The sequence below is a fragment of the Diabrotica undecimpunctata genome, chromosome 7, assembly GCF_040954645.1.
Source record: "Diabrotica undecimpunctata isolate CICGRU chromosome 7, icDiaUnde3, whole genome shotgun sequence".
Classification (NCBI taxonomy): Eukaryota; Metazoa; Arthropoda; class Insecta; order Coleoptera; family Chrysomelidae; genus Diabrotica; species Diabrotica undecimpunctata.
Genome location: NC_092809.1, coordinates 143151921 through 143169190, shown reverse-complemented (window position 1 = coordinate 143169190; position 17270 = coordinate 143151921). Strand labels below are relative to the sequence as shown.

Sequence of the window (17270 nt, the reverse complement as noted above, 5' to 3'; positions counted from 1 at the left end):
GTCAAATGCCTTCTTAAGGTCAACGAAACATAGATATGCCGGTTTGTTGTATTCTAATGATTTCCCTTGCACCTTCCTTATTATAAATATAGCGTCGATGCCTGATCTTCCCGACCTAAAACCTTGTTCTTCTGCTAGTATTATAATTTTATTTAGTTTATTTGTTATCACTTTAATTGTTAATTTTAGTGTTGCGTTTTTGAAGAAAGGTGTAAGGATGCTTGATCTCCATTCTTGAGGAATTCTGTTTTGTTCTAGTATTTTTTGGATTAGTTTTATTAGTTCTTTGGTCAGATCTGGTCCTCCGTACTTTATGAGTTCGTTCGGTATTCTGTTCTATCCTGGTGATTTTCTATTTTTTAATTTCCTTAATGCTTCCTTTACCTCTTCCTCCTCAATATTTATTTCTTCGTTTGTCGTCACCTCTGGTGTTTCATTATCGTCACTTTTAGCAAATAGGAATCGAAAGTAGTCTACCCATGTTTCCTTCTGAATGTGTTTCGTTTGTATTAGTTCGTTCAACTCTTTTCTTTGTCCTCTGATCACTCTCCATATTTCTTTTTGTGTTTAGTAGAAGTCGTATTCCATGAGAAGCTCTGTTAGTGTTTCCTTTTTATTTGTCTAACTAATAACGAATACTTATTACTAATAAGTTAACGAATACTTCGTTTCATTTCTGAGTTGTTTATAGTGATTGTATATCTGTTGTGTTTGTTGTGTTCTGTATTGTAAAAAGACTTGTTTTTTTTTTCTTCACATTTCATCTTCCCTTTCTCTCTAAACCATGGTGTTCTTTTTTGATATGTTAGTGTTCGTTACTTTCTTCTCTCCAAGTGATTCTGTTGCTGCGTTAGTTATGTTATTTTTGAGTTTTTCCCAGCTTTCCTCGATGTTATCGTTTTCTAATATTTCATTCCCAACGTTCTTTTCTGATTCTTTCTGATTCTTTTCCTATTCTTTACACAAGTATTCCGTGTGTTTGCGCCGCTCTCTTTGGGGGGGGAGTATTTGAGGATGATTCTTATTTTACATAATACTAGGCTATGGTCGCTACCTACATATCTGCTGAGTTGAGGCATCTTACGTCGATTATTTTCGAAGGATGTATATCTCTGTTGGTTGTAACATAATCTATCATAGATCTTTGTCCACGGGTGTTATTAAATGTATATACTTATGTGTTCTTCTTCTTCTTAAAGTGCCCTCTCCTCAATGGAGGTTGGCTTCTACAATTTTAAACTTTTCTTTATCTTCAGCTGTTCTTATTAGCTGTTCAAAATTTAGCCCTGTCCATTGTCGGATGTTTCTGAGCCACGATAGTCTTTTCCTTCCTAGGCCTCTCTTTCCCTCGATTTTTCCTTTCACTATAAGTTGGGCATATTGGTACTTATTATTTCTCAGTATGTATGTACTTATGTGTTGGTCTTTCAAAAAATGTGTTGTTTATTCTTAGTTCGTTATTCGCGCAGAAGTTTATCATCAGTTTGTGATCACATATTCTGTGATCAATAGTTGTTTTAGCTTACACATTTTGTTCTTGTAAACAATAATAGGATGGGTTTTCTATATTATTTTGCAAAAAAATTTTAAAATGGTAGAAGTGTTTCTTAACACTCAGTATACAACAGCGTTTGAAATAAAATCGTCAATAGTATGAAGACGAAAAAGATTTGGCTCTCGGATTAAAAACCTCACTTAAAAAATGCCCGTTAAAAGCAAAAAAGCCCGTTATTCCATCAGTGTCCTCTTGCAAATCTGATAGCTGGTATAAAAAGGCGTTAACTGAAGGATGATTTATTTCCCGAGATTTTCATTTCACAGCCATAACTCTCGATTCCAACATTTTTTTTTGGTTGAGCGCGAGAAGGGCATATTTTAACATATAATTCGGTATCGCCTCACCTCACCTATGAATTTGAATATATAACGTTTTATGAATAAAGTTTTGGCTGCCCTACTTGTAGATTTTTCACTTTTCTGCTTTTCGGCGACTTCTATAGTCTCAAATTCGGAAGCTATAGTTTCTTTATGACGTTTTTATGTCTTTCTTCGGTTGTGTTTTCACGGTAATGGGATATAAACTATATTTTTCGACTTTTTAGCTTATAGAGTTCACGACGATAAAAGAGTGCATAAATAATATATGTGGATCTTTCTGAAAACAATTCTGGTTGCTATTATACCTTCGTAGATTTGCTGTGTTAAATTTTTTTTCTATACATATTATTAAGTATCTTTTTGTTATATGGTAAATAAAAGACTATTGACAATATAATAAATAAAAGGAAACAACGATAAAATTTTCGAGATTTTGTTTCACTGGTTTATCTCTTTCATTATCTGCATTTTTTTCTTCCTATTTATAAGCAATCCTACTTATTTATTTTCCGATTAATACCTTTATGGAAGGTTGTCACTCCATCTTTTGCCCGGTCGTCCGATATTTCTTCTGCCGATTGGTGACTTATCTCTTGCTATTTTGACGACACGGGTCTCCCTTATTCTACTTCCATGGTTATTCCATTCTTTTTTTCTATTTAGTGTCCATTCATTTATACACTATAGGTTACATTTTCTTCTAATGTCTTCATTTCTCTTTCGAGCTTTCAGCATATCTCCTGTATTTCTTCTCATTACTTTCATCTCTGCCCTTCCAGTAGCCTTTATGTTGTGGCTATGTCGGGTCTTGTTTCTGACGCATATACCATTATTCTCTTACACTGGTTTTATAATTTCTTGACTTCATCTCAGTGTTTATGTGTCTTTTTCGCCATATAGTGTAATTAAGGCATCCTGTCAGTCCATTTTCTTTTTGTACTTGATCTCTCACTTCTTCGTCCAGGTCTCCATAGCTAGACAGCGTAATTCCCAGGTATTTTATTTCTTGTTCAATACTGACGCCATCAATTTCTATTTTACATCTGGTTGATTCTTTGCTGACTACTATTGTTTTAGTTTTTTGAGATGAGATTGTCATATTAAATTCTTTTGCTCTTATGTTAAATTTGTGGACTAGTCTTTGCAGACTATCCTTATCTTGGGCTATCAATATTGCTTAGTCTGCGTAACAAAGTATTTTTATTTCTTTATTTCCCATTCTGTATTCTCTTTCGTTGTTAAAGTTTTTGATGATTTCATCCATGATTCAATTGAAGGGCATGGGGTTCAATGAATCCCTTTGTCTTATTTCGCTGCCTATTTCTATAGGTTCTGTATGTTGTTCATTTATTCTGTTTACTATTTTGCTGTTTTGGTACATGTTTTTAATAGTTTTTATAATATTTAGATAAAATTGTCTATTACACAGAAGATGGATTACGTTTTTGAGCCTTACTTTGTCAAATGCGTTCGTTAAGTCAATTGGTCACAGAAATGCTGGTCTATTATACTCTAGTGATTTCTCAGTAATTGCATCAAGTAGGGTTAAATGCTTGAAGACCTGTGAGAGTGGCTGTGTTATCCAGAGGAAATCGCGCTCATCGGCTTCAGTGAGCACAAGAACACGCAAATTGGAATATACGTGCGGGGGACTCTACTTTGTTCACAGATGAGTCTCGATTTGGTTTTGCACCAGATACAAGACAGACAAGAATTTTGAAACGATCTAGTTGGCCACCTTGCAGGAGTAGCATCACTTTTGGTGGATGAACCAATCTCGTTTGTCTGGAACATTTTTTAAATGCAACATATTACCGCGATATTATTCGTAAACCTATGGTTGTAACCTTTGAACAACAAGCTGGTCTCCAATTTTAATTATTGCACAACAATACGCATCCGCATACTGCCAGGGTAGTGCGAACATTCCTCGAAGATAATAAAATTGGGGTTTTACCATGGCCTGCACAATCGCCAGATTTAAATCCAATTAAGTATTTATGAGACATATTGGGCAAACGCATTTTACAACAAAATATTGCGTTTAATACAAGATAGCAACTGTTTGAGGGCCGTTTAATGGAGTAGAACAGAATACCGCAACAAGACATTGACCATCTGATCATGAGTTTGCCTTACATATGTAGAACAGTAATCGTGGAGGTCATACACTATACTAACTTAACCTAAAGACTACTTAGGTGGAAGGTAGGGGCAACAAAAAAATTTTATAATTTTTCTATACTATTTTTCACTTCTAACTAATTAACTTCTAACTAACTGCTTCTACTAATGTATTGTAACGTTATAAACGTCACATGTTTATTATTGTTTATTTAAATAATTATTTTATTTTAATTTCTTTATTAATTTGTTAATTCCTTTATCCTCAGTTTCTTTTTTACTATTTTTTCTTCAAAAAAGTAGTTGGCGCCCTCTCTCTCTTTCTGTCAGGAAAAATAAATATTCGGCCTCTCTCTTTCTCTCCGGTAGACTAAGTATTCTGTTCTATGTTGACAGACGTTCTATGGCATCTGTGCTATGCTTCATTGTAGTTGCTCCCCACTGTTTCTCAATCAGCTTTTAATCATAGTGGGTTATGTTTTTGTCTATAATTGAAATTTACAAAAGAAGGTAATATGGAATAAGGTTTATTTTATCTTCTGCAGATATCTCTTGGGGTGAGTACTTTGATTGTAATCTATATTCTATAATTCTAATTCTGACAGCATTTTCAATATTCATAACCTCACTTCTTTTAAAGCCAAGTTTTCAATTTTATGCATGTAGGAATCTTACAAAATTTAATTAATTTGAATAATAATTCTATTTCATTTTATTCTTGCCATCTGCTATTTGTTTAATTGTGATTTTAGTAAAATAATTGGCAAGGAAGTTAACCCCTTTGATGTTTATTGGGTTGATTGGAGAATTTATTGGATATGAAATATTTAATTGGATAATTTCTGAAATTCTATGGAATATTTTATGGCATAATTTATGGAATTTAGGCGACATCTAATTAGAAGCAAGCAGCCCATCGATGCCATAAGTATCATTTGAATTTGTGTACTGTAAAGTTTTGGGCAGGGTTGTGTTTGCTTTGTTTTATGTTGAATAAATATGATTAGTTAAATCATTTGAGTCATCAGAATGGTTTCAAATACCAGAAGCCGCGAACATAATACATGCGGCACAAAACAGAGAAACCTATCGTTTGATGGTCGCCAACCTTCGGTAGAAGACGGCACATAAAGAAGAAGTTAAATCATTGTTTTATTTGTTACAATTCATAGTTTAAGACAAGACGGATTCACACTTAAGAGCCTGAGCTAGGCAAAGCCTAGACGATAAGCTCCCATGGTTGATTAAGGTATTATTTTATAACAGTATTTTAATTCTCTTTGGTAGTCTTATCCTTACAGTTTACTTTATATTCGGGACACTTATTTATAACTTTTTAACTAAAATATTGGAAATAAATTGTTTGAAATCCTTCTGTAATCTCGCATTTTGTTTCTGTCCCCTAGATTATTTTGATGTGGGTATTATTATATACTACAGTATTATAATTATAAATGAAGTTATACTGAAACTTCTTCTTCTTCTGGTTCCTATCCGTTTCGGATGTTGGAAATCATATTGGCAATCATGACCTTGCTCGCTGCGGCTCGAAACAGCTCCGTTGAGGTTTTCTTAAACCATGTTCTTAAATTCCGCATCCATGATATTCTCCTTCTACCGGGTCCTCACTTACCTTTGACTTTACCTTGCAATATAGACTGCAGCAGGGAGTAACGGTGCTGATTTCTCATAACGTGTCCCAGATATTGCAATTTTATGCGTTTGATCGTAAACACAATCTCTGGTTCCTTCTTCATTTTTTCTAGAACTTCCTTGTTCGTGATCCTTGCTGTCCATGATATTCTCAGCATTCTTCTATAAAGCCACATCTCAAATACTTCAAGTTTTTTAATAGTGGTGTTTGTAAGCGTCCATGCCTCCGCCCCGTACAACAGCACATAGAAAACATAGCATCTCAAATGTCTCATTTTTGTATCTAGGGATATGTTGTGACTTTTGAAGATGGCGCTCATTTTGTTAAAGACCGTTCTTGCCTTTCCTATGCGGCACTTTATTTCCTGTACATTGGTCCACTGTTCGTTTATAATAGTTCCCAGGTAGCAATACTGTTTTACTCGCTCTATCTGCGTCCCATTAATGTATAGATGAGCCCCATTTATATTCTCCTTGCTGATAATCATTTGTTTCGTTTTGTGGGTATTAATCCCAGTCCGTACTGTTGACTGTACTCGTTTATTCTGTCCATTAGCATCTGAAGTCCCTCTAAACTATCTGCTATCACCATGGTGTCGTCGGCATATCTAAAATTGTTTACTCTTTCACCATTTAGAAGGATGTCTTCGTCTATTCCGTAAAGAGCCTCTTTAAAAATTTTCTCTGAGTACATATTAAATATCAACGGCGATAGGATACATCCCTGTCTAACTCCACGTAGTATTTTTATGTGATCTGTTTCTTCTCCGTTAATTTTTATGTATGCGGTCTGATTCCGAAGACGAGACTGAATCTTACTCATCTATAAAATAAAAATGATTGGTTTGCAAAAAGTTGGTGGGACTGTTGACTAGCAACCAATGAAGTGTAGCGGTTTAATAATATCAATTATATAAAACGATATTGTTAATGACTTGTTACATTACAAGTCTAATTTTTACAATACAACAAAATAATTTTTTACATTAAATATTGTATTTTTCCAGTTGTAAATTTTTGGTGGAATACGATTAAATTTCAGTACAAAATTTCACTGAAATTTTCACGGCATGTTACAAACATTAACCCTCAGTAGAAGTTATAGTTATACAACGTTTTTTAAAAAGAAAATTAGAAAGAATGTAAAAAATTGTAGCTTAAATTTGTAGAGTTTGTTTCTTATTAGTTTCCGCTCCGTACTTTTGTGAGTTATTGAATACAGCAACTCGTTCACATTTGTGCAGGGTACAACGTTACAAACCGTCGACATTACCAGATTTATTTCTGATATGACGTTATTTTTCCGCAGCGCCTGCTTTTTTCTTTACGGCCCTTTCCGTACACTAATAACTTGATATTTACTGGGTTATGAGACTCGTAAATAACGTTCAATGAACCTCATTTTTCAGGTAAACGTGTCCAAAAAGACGTATCCAACGTTCCATAAAGTACACTTTTATTAATACGGTTTTGTTTGTCGCCCTTTCGCTCGGAAATACAGAAAAGGTCTAGGGATCTTTAAGACTACTAAACCATAGTAAAAGTTAGTCGCTTTCAGAATTGCTTATGTTATTAAAAATGAAAATAGTAATACTAAAAAATCTTTATTAATTTAATTAAAACAGAAATATACTTTCTTTGACGCTAGAACCGGAAACACCAGAAATTACCACAAATGTATAACTTAATATAAATATACAGGGAGATCGTAAAATACTTGAAAAGCTGAAGAATATAAAAGCAGAAGGTAAAGACGGGATACCAAACGAATTACTGAAATATTGTCTAGCAGCAATGACAAAACAATTAACAACATAAATTAATAGCTGGCATTTTGCTTTTAGCGGGCTATTTATAACTTACAAACACGTGATTGGTCTCTTGCAGCCCCATTTGTAATATGTGATCAAGTTACAGTGCGATCTCGCAAAGCCTGCAACCTCATAAACCGGTCTTTATTTAATCTGATGGGTTACTTCACTAGCTGAAGCAGTGGCGCACCCAGGGGGGGTTTTGGAGGTTAAACCCCCTTAGGACCAGGACCCTATTCCGACAGTGTTACTTACACATTTTAAGGACTCAAAATGGAAGTAACATCATAAAAAAAATTTCGGTGACCAACCAAACCCCCCCCCCCCCAGAGGCAAATTCTAGGTGCGCTACTGGACTGGAGTATCACCAGGCTCAATTCTAGCACCAATCCTATACACAGTATACAACAGCCACCTTCCACACCCCCAAAACACAAATAAAACCATCTTACTTTATGCTGACAACACAGCATTGCTTGCCGCAGGCACGGTAGAGGGAACCATGAGGAACCTCTCTGCGCTCAATAGGTCTTAAGCCCAACTTGACAAAATAGTCAAGTGGTGCAATAAATGGAGAGTCTCGCTCAATCCCAACAAGACACAAGCCATCCTCTTTAGACCCGCAAGCAACTGGGTCGATGAGGATGGTTACCGGCTGGAGCTCAGTCAACTATTTGGGTGTGTAATTTCAGAGGCACCTCAACGGGAAGACTGAACTCAACCTCACCCTTAACAAGGTGAGGAGAAGGGCTAGACTTTTTGGAGCTATAGCTGGAAGGTCTTGGGGGACAGATAGCAGAACTCTCCTCCACATATACAACACTTACATCAGACCAATTATTGAGCACAGGGCGATTCTTTACCCTCTACTAAACAACCGTCAACGTAACGTCATTAAGGCCACTGAACGTAAGATTTTGAGAAAGATCATAAGAAAGCAAGAACACTTCCCGTCAGCACTCATCCATCAAGTGTATATTTCGTAGCAATTTCGAAATAAAAATTGTCATAACTCGTTAAATAGCGTAGTATATATATATATATATATATATATATATATATATATATATATATATATATATGTATATATATATATATATATATATATATATATATATATATATATGAAGAAGAAGAAGATGAAGTAGATGAAGTAGATATCGAAATTTTAAAAGAACCAACATTAGAGGAATTGGATGAAGTAATACAGAGAAGCAAAAATGGAAAAGCCCCTGGTAAAGATGGCATTAATATGGAACTAATAAAATACGGGGGAAGGGAACTAAGAGGAAAAATACTGGCACTATTGAAAAACATATGGAAAGAAGAGAAAATGCCAGGGGACTGGGAGGTAGGGCAGATCATAACAGTACATAAAAAGGGGGACCAACAAATCTGTGAAAATTATAGAGGAATAACGTTACTAAATACAAAATATAAAATATTGACATCAATAATAAAAAAGAGGGTATCAAAGATCACAAAGAAGACAGTAGGACAGTACCAATGTGGATTCACAGAAGGAAGATCTACAATAGATGCAATACACACAATAAAACAAATAATGGAAAAAGCAAACGAGTATAAATTAGAATTGGAAATGTTATTCATAGACTTCAAACAGGCATTTGATTCAATTAAAAGGAAAGGATTAATGATAGCACTTAAAAAATTAAAAATTCCACATAAACTCAGAAAATTAATAGAAATGACAATGAGAACTACAAAAATAAGCATAAAGACACAAAGAGGAGAGACAGAGGAATTCATTATAAATAAAGGGATGAAACAAGGAGATGCCTTATCAACAACGCTATTTAATCTAGCATTAGAATATGTACTACGAAATATAAATAAAGGAAATCTCAGAACAAGAGGTGGTCAAATAATTGCATATGCAGACGATATTGCTATTATTGCAAAGAACAGAAAAATAATGAAAGAAATGCTAGAAGAAATAAGAGAGAAAGGGGAGGTAATGGGGCTAAGATTAAATCAAGAAAAGACAAAAATATTAAGATTAGGGAAAAAACCAATGAAAGAAAAAATCAAAATAGGAAGTTCTGAGTTTGAAGAAGTAGAATACTTCAAATACCTAGGAGTTACAATAAGTAAATCCGGAGAAAAGAAATCCGAAATAAAAGAAAAAATATTAGCAGCGAATAAAGCTTATTTTGCAAACAAAACATTACTTAAAAGCAAAACACTGAATAAAAAAAGTAAGATGAGCATTTATAACACCATAATTAGGCCAATATTATTATATGCAGGAGAAACAATGACGATGGTTAAAAAAGATAAAGAAGACTTAAGAATAGCAGAGAGAAAGATTATGAGAACCATACTAGGACCAATCAGAACAGAGCAAATGAATATAGAAGCAGAACAAATGCAGAAATTAAGGAAGAACTTAAGGAAGACATCGTAACTAAAATAAAGCAATGCAGAGTTAGATGGTTAGGTCACATTTGGCGAGCAGGCGATGAGGCATGAGATCAAAGTGGCTGCAAGAAGTTGAAGAAGACCTCCAAAGGGCAGGAGTCAGAGAATGGAGAGGAAGAACTAGAGAGAGGAAAAAATGGAGAGATATTGTCAAGAAGATAAGATAAACAAAAAAGACTGATCCACTTAAGAAATCGGATCTAGAAAGCATTTGCGGTTTAACCCCACACTGGGGTGTATAGCCATTATATATATATATATATATATTAGAAGTGAGTATTTCGACCAAAAAATAATTTATAAATACGTTCGAATTATCGGGTAAAGTGGTCTGTAGTGAAAATCTTTCTTTTTTCTATAGAGATACTCAATATTTCGCCATTTATTTAATAGCTTCCTCAGGAGTAAACTAAAACAATTCGAACATTACAAAAAATGGCGTACAAATACATTTTAAAACACTCACAGCAATTAAAAGATTTCGCAAATAAAAACTGACATTGAAGTATTCGAAATATTGAATGTCAAGATTAAATTGTCTTAAGCACGTTCGTTACAGCTATACCATAAAAAATTAAAGTTATTTTAAATGTAATAATAAAAATAACAATAAAAGAAACTTTAGAAGAATGATATTTCTTTGATGAATTATTAAGGTTAGTTGTTATTAAGATGAATGTTGGCTATTTTGAATATTTATAAATTTTGTTCAATATGTTACAATATATGTTACTTAACTGTCCAGTGTCCGTTTTATAATTTAAAGTGTTCTTATTATAAAATATTGAGTATCTCAGAAAAAAGAAAGATTTTCATTACAGACCACTTTACCCGATAATTCGAACGTATTTATATATATATATATATATATATATATATATATATATATATATATATATATATATATATATATATATATATATATATATATATATATATATATATATATATATATATATATATATATATATATATATATATATATATATATATATATATATATCATATTAAGAAAATTTATTATGTACTTACCGAGATTGCTATGTCACACGTTCAGCTGAAACAAAAGTAAATGGCGATCAATTTAAATCAATTCAAATCAAACACTCGAAATATCACAAGAATTAATTACATGTAATACTTAAATCGTAATTAGACAAGCAAACAGCCACATCTGAAATTTCTATTCAAAATGCTTTTAATTAAATTTATTTTCTTAGTTACACATTCAATGTTTGGCCCTCAAGGGAAACCTTTTTACAGATCGATTTAATTCTCGCAACCCTCCAATTCCTTCGGACAATTATAAAAAGAATATGAATAGGGGACTAATTTCTCAAAAGTCTTAAGACTCCGAAAGCGCCACTTTCCACCAGCAGGTAACAAACCAAAGATAAGAGCCCGATAACGATCGTAACTAATGAGGGGGCGCTTTTCCGAAGTGTGCCCTGAATGCATGGCCTACCATCAGATTTCCCTCCATTCCACCGAGTGCTTTCTACATTAAATATCACGTTTTATTTCTTGCAGGTGTTATTTTCTCATTCGAACTCTGAAGTAATTAGGATGTGGTAGGAGGAAAAACGACGACGATGCTAAAAAATATGAAGGTTGTGCGATTATCGCGTTCCTTTTGTTTAATTTATTCGAGTTTAAACTTGTGATTTGACGAAATTGTATTTTCCTTCTGACATGTAGCAATAATAGTCTTTTTGACTCCTTGATGAATTTTTTTACTAAAGGGCTCTACGATATTCTGGAGTTCTATAACATTTATAGTGCTAAATATATTTAGTTTTTTTAATAGAAGACGAAACGTAAAATAAAACATTTATTTATAACACGTGTTTATTCTTAGCTTATATTTAACGAAAATCCACAAACACTTCCGCAACTGGAATTAGCGACGGAATTCCGTTTCAATTCAGATCCACAGAAAGCCGTAAGACTAGTTTTTGTCGAGCGAGTGCCCATCAACAATAGGTTATTTACATTGGCGTTTCTGAGGGTAGGGTATTTTATGCGATAAGTTTGTGTTATTGATATAACGTGTTATTGATAATACGAGTGTTATAGTTTGTCGTTTTATAGTAAATTTTTAGTTATATTCTGTGATTATTTGGTTTGAGTTTTATTGGAGTTTGACAAAAAACCGAGTTGTTCCAAGAGAAGACTGCAAAATTCTGATGTTGATTCCAAAAATGAAATATTGTTCTGAAGCTATTTTCTTGTGGCATTTTAAATTAATTACTGTTTAACTGGGAATAAGCCACAATTAAAGGTTAAAATACGTTTATTGACGTTTCAATTTCCACTTCGGAAATCGTTCTCAAAATACAAACATTAGTAAATTAAACAAATTTTGTTTTTGTTACTTAGTGAAAAATTCTTCTATTAATTTAATTTTATCTGACTCATCTATATTGACAATTCAGACATACATTATACATTTTAAAATAGACGACTTTAAAATGATATTGCCAATATTGTTGAGTTGCGTTCCTGGGACGCAATAATAAAATAATAAAACAGATGTTAACAAATGTTTCTCCTCCAAGAACGAATTTTGGTTAGAACAAGTAATTTTGGCTCTATCGTATAAGGATTTAATGATTCCCTTTTTAATATTAATATTGTGATTTGATTTGAAATTTAAATATCTGTTGGTGTGTGTTGGTTTTCTATACACCTGAGTTTCGTATCCAGTATCGTTCTTAGAGATTAAAACATCCAGAAAAGGTAATGTGTTATTATATTCCTTTTCCATGGTAAATGTTATTGTCTCTTCTTTATCGTTTATATCATTTAGGAATGTGTCCAACAACTCTGATCCATGAGGCCATATTGAGAATACATCATCTACATATCTCCACCATACTGAGGGTTTTAAATTTTGTTTAGAAATAATAATATTGGCAATATCATTTTAAAGTCGTCTACTTTAAAATGTATAATGTATGTCTGAATTGTCAATATAGATGAGTCAGATAAAATTAAATTAATAGAAGAATTTTTCACTAAGTAACAAAAACAAAATTTGTTTAATTTACTAATGTTTGTATTTTGAAAACGATTTCCGAAGTGGAAATTGAAACGTCAATAAACGTATTTTAACCTTTAATTGTGGCTTATTCCCAGTTAAATAGTAATCAAAAATGAAATGCCGCAAAAGAGACGGAAAATGTTAACGTCCGAAGAAAAGGTAATAATACGAAACGTTTATGAAGGAATTGTCGGCAGAAAAATGGAATTAAATGTTAGCCAAGCGGTCGACATTTGTAGCAGTTTAACAAAAGTATCCGTTAGCTGTATTTATCGTGTACATAAAAATACATCGGAAAATAAAAAGCAAGAAAAAGGTAAAACTAGAGGTAGGAAAAGCATTGTTTTGGATGACGAGACAAGGAATATTATACGCCGAAAATTCATTCATTTTATTTTCGGAGTGAAATTCCAACACTGAAAAATATTTCTCAAGAGCTCGAAAACGATAACTCCTTACCCAAGATATCTCGTAGAGTCTTAACCAGGACCATGCGTGAAATGAACTTTCGATATGTAAAACTCAACAGAAAAAGTATGCTATTAGAAAAAAATAAAATTATTGTGCGGAGAAGAAAATATTTAGAAGAAATACGCAAAATTCGCAGCACTGGACGCAAAATATGTTATTTGGATGAAACCTGGATTAACCAAGGTTGGAGAAGGTCATACAGTTGGAAAAGTTTGGCAAGATTTAAATGTCAAAAGTAAACGCGAAGCATTTATAGAAGGCTGATATACAGGATTAAAAGCTCCATCAGGAAAGGGACGGCGTTTAATCGTCACCCATATAGGAAGTAATACAGGGTTTCTTGATTATGGTTTTCTTCAATTTGAGTCGAAAAAAACAGGTGATTATTAAAGAAATTGAAAGGGAGGATTCAACAATGGCTTACAGAAAAGGGGATTTCATACGAAGAATCAATGCTCAAAATTTAGCTCCTTGACATTGCACGGTTAACGAAAATTGAATATCTTAAATATGCTGTAGATGAAACTGCAAAAGATTATGGTGTCAAAGTTCTACCTTATCATTGCGAACTTAATCCCATTGAACTTATCTGGGAGCAAGTGAAAGGAGAAGTAGCACGCAATAACAAAACGTTCAAATTAAACGAAATTAAGAAACTTTTGATTCAAGCAATCCTCCATGTAACTCCAGAGAAATGGGCTAAATGTATAGGCCACATAATTAAAGAAGAACATGGTATGTGGGAACTTGACACTTATATAAAAGTTTTACTAGAGCCAAGTATAATTACACCAGGTGGTGAAGATAATGACAGCGATAGCAGCACTGCATCTTCAGGTTTAGACAGCGAATAATATTTTCTAATAGTTTAATAAGAACATCAGCATAAAAAAAACCTAAAACAAAAAAAAAACGAGAAGAACATAGTAAGTGTGTATAGTGTTTGTGTTTAAACACATCAAACATTATTTTTATTTTGTTTTTGTAGAATTTTATTTTGTTTTATAGGATTTTATTTTGTTTTGTTTTATACTGTTTAAGTGTTTTGTTCATTTTATTTAATAAGACAATATGGCTCTTGGCGAACACCCATTTAAAAAAAGTATCGCGCCACAAGACATACCTCTGGGGTGGTGTGGAAACTGTCTTAAAATTTGTTTTAAAAAAATTTCATTGTGTAACTCTTTAAGGACGGGTCACGTCAAAAGACGTTTTAGCGTAACTTCCGCGACAGCCGGTTGGTATCAGTAAACTTTCTGCAAAATTACTTCTTTTTTATAGCTTTTTGTTTGTGGCATTCTGTATTTTTAGGGGAATGTAGGGAATGAGCCACAAAATATTTATTCATATGTTTATTTATTGACGTTTCGATCTCTATATCCAGAGACCGTTTTCAATTATACAAATGCTAGTACTATTTATTTTTTATGGCTTTTCGCTTGTCGTTCTGTATTTTTAGAAATGATGTTGGGAATAAGCCACAATATATTTATTCAAATGTTTAATTTACGGACGTTTCGATCTCTATAAAGAGACCGTTTTCAAACATACAAATAACAGATATATTTATTTTTCTATAGCTGCTTGTTTGTGGCATTCTGTATTTTTAGGGAGAAGGTTGGACATAAGCCACAATATATCTATTTACATGTTTAATACATTGACGTTTCGATCTCTATTCCGTTTTTAAAGATAGAAAAAAAAAAGAAAATAAACAATATAAGATTATAAAAATATATAATAATAAACAAATAAAATAAATATAACTATCATTTATATCTTTGAAAGCGGTCTTTGGATATAGAGATCGAAACGTCACTAAAAACTTGTAAATAAATATATTGTGGCCTATTTCGAACATTAATATTTGAAAAATAAAATATAATTAACGTTAAAATAAAAGTAAGTGTACGTCACTGGATTTCCAAACAGCTTTCCGCATTTCTGGGCCTTTAAACGATGACTCACTCTCTCAAATAGTGAAATTATACCATAGAAAAATGGAACTCAGAAGCAAAAAATACAAGCCAAATGTAAATAAAGAGAAAACAGAAAATAAAAATATTAAAAAAAAAAGACATGAAAGACCTAATCTAAGTGGTAATAAATCAACACAAAATGCAGCAAACAAACATATACAAATACCTGAAAACAGTAATAACATAGAAAGCATCGAGGAAGATCTTAACAAACTAGAGAGTACAGGAAAACTATGCCAGGCACTACATAAAGGATTCATCAACAACAAAGAAATATCAAGAAAAACGAAGATAAGAATATACGAAACATGATATAGGCCAACGTTGACATATATTGGATTGAAAATACTGGATTTTAAGCAGAATGCACCAAAGACAGATACTAGCAGCAGATAAGAAATACTTTACAAGAACGATAGGTGTAAGAAAGACAGACATATATAGAAATAAAGAAATAAGAAACATACTGAAAATTAAACCGTTATTTGACACAATAAAGGTAAAAAATAGCATGGTTATATCATAGAACAAGAATCGAAGGTAACGGGCAAGGAAAAAAGCGTGGAAAGCTAAACCGATAGGGAAAAAACAGATGGGGCACACCAATAAAAGAGTGGAACAGCGACATAGCAGAAGTATTACAACATAGGGGTAAATCTTAGCAGGAAGCAACATCAATGGCGAAGGATAGAAAAGAATTGAGGAAATTTATCAAAAGCTAGACGTACTACATATCTAACGGTAGAATAGAAAGATTATGTATGTACTTGCTTGTTTCTTCAGATTAAATTGCGATCAAAATATATATCCCTAATTATTTCTTGTTGTGGTAGCAACCGCATATCTAAATTACATGTGGTTATGTTTCTGTACAAATAAGGTCACTTAACTAACATTTATCTCATTTATTAGTAACCCCATTTTTAAAAGTAAATGCAACTAATCTTTTAAATTTTTCTGTAGTTAGTATGTTAAAATAACTTCTATATTTTTTGATGTGAATACATTTTCAATCATGTTCAACAAAATTTCGACTTTTATACTTTCAACAATTACAATTTAACCACGCACATTGATGTTTTTACGTTTTTTATTCTCATTAGTGTATTTTTACTCTCGAAACTATGTAGGTAAAGCTTCTTTATTAGCAGCATTTTTAAAATTTAAAAGTACAACGTAATTACAGTTAATGGTATTACACATATTCCGGAGCTTCGTAGAAAAATCCGGGCATTTTCTATGTCCACGCTTTTGAAATTGTGATTTATGATTGCACAACGTTGATTTAAAATTAGGAAGTTTAAAAATGCGCAATAATTACGTGGTTACACCGTATTTCTACATTTTGTATGTTGGGAAAACGGTGTTTGGGGTGAATGTTTTTATTTTGAATTTTTCTAATTAACAAAATATGATATTTTTGCGGTTATTACTCTCGTATATTATGTTTTTCTTTAAAAAAAGTCAGACAGGGAAAAGTAAAAGTAAGAAGACACACTTGTCGAGTTTAGATAATGTCGAAATCAACTACAATAACGAAATAATAACGAAAAGATGATTACAACAAACAAGCGAACGCTAATATGAACGATGAAATATCAGTAAAATTCCTTAAATATACAAGCAATACATAGTCAAATACACTAATAATAATGACGGTAATACGGCAAGAAAAAATATCGACAAGAAGGAAGAAAAAAAAACCATAGTGTCCATCGACAAAAAAAGAAGATAAAACAAAATGTGTTTGTGACAGTGGAATGCCGCATCTAAAATCCTCTTAAATATACTTCATCGTAGACAATCCTCTCATCCTGAAATAATTCTAAGAAACTACCACGAAGGTTTTGGCGCAAAAAGATTAACAAT

The 17270-nt window shown here is 32.6% G+C and overlaps 1 protein-coding gene across 1 annotated transcript in view; it reads right to left on the bottom strand.

Annotated features, from left to right (window-relative positions):
* Positions 1–10940: 10940 nt before the first annotated feature.
* Positions 10941–17270, bottom strand: part of LOC140445955 (uncharacterized) — a 249157-nt gene continuing 242827 nt past the window's right edge. Inside the window, exon 5 of the mRNA XM_072538413.1 lies at positions 10941–10965. Coding sequence (XP_072394514.1) covers positions 10962–10965 — 4 coding nt within the window. The 3' untranslated portion in view covers positions 10941–10961. The remainder of the gene's footprint in view (positions 10966–17270) is intronic.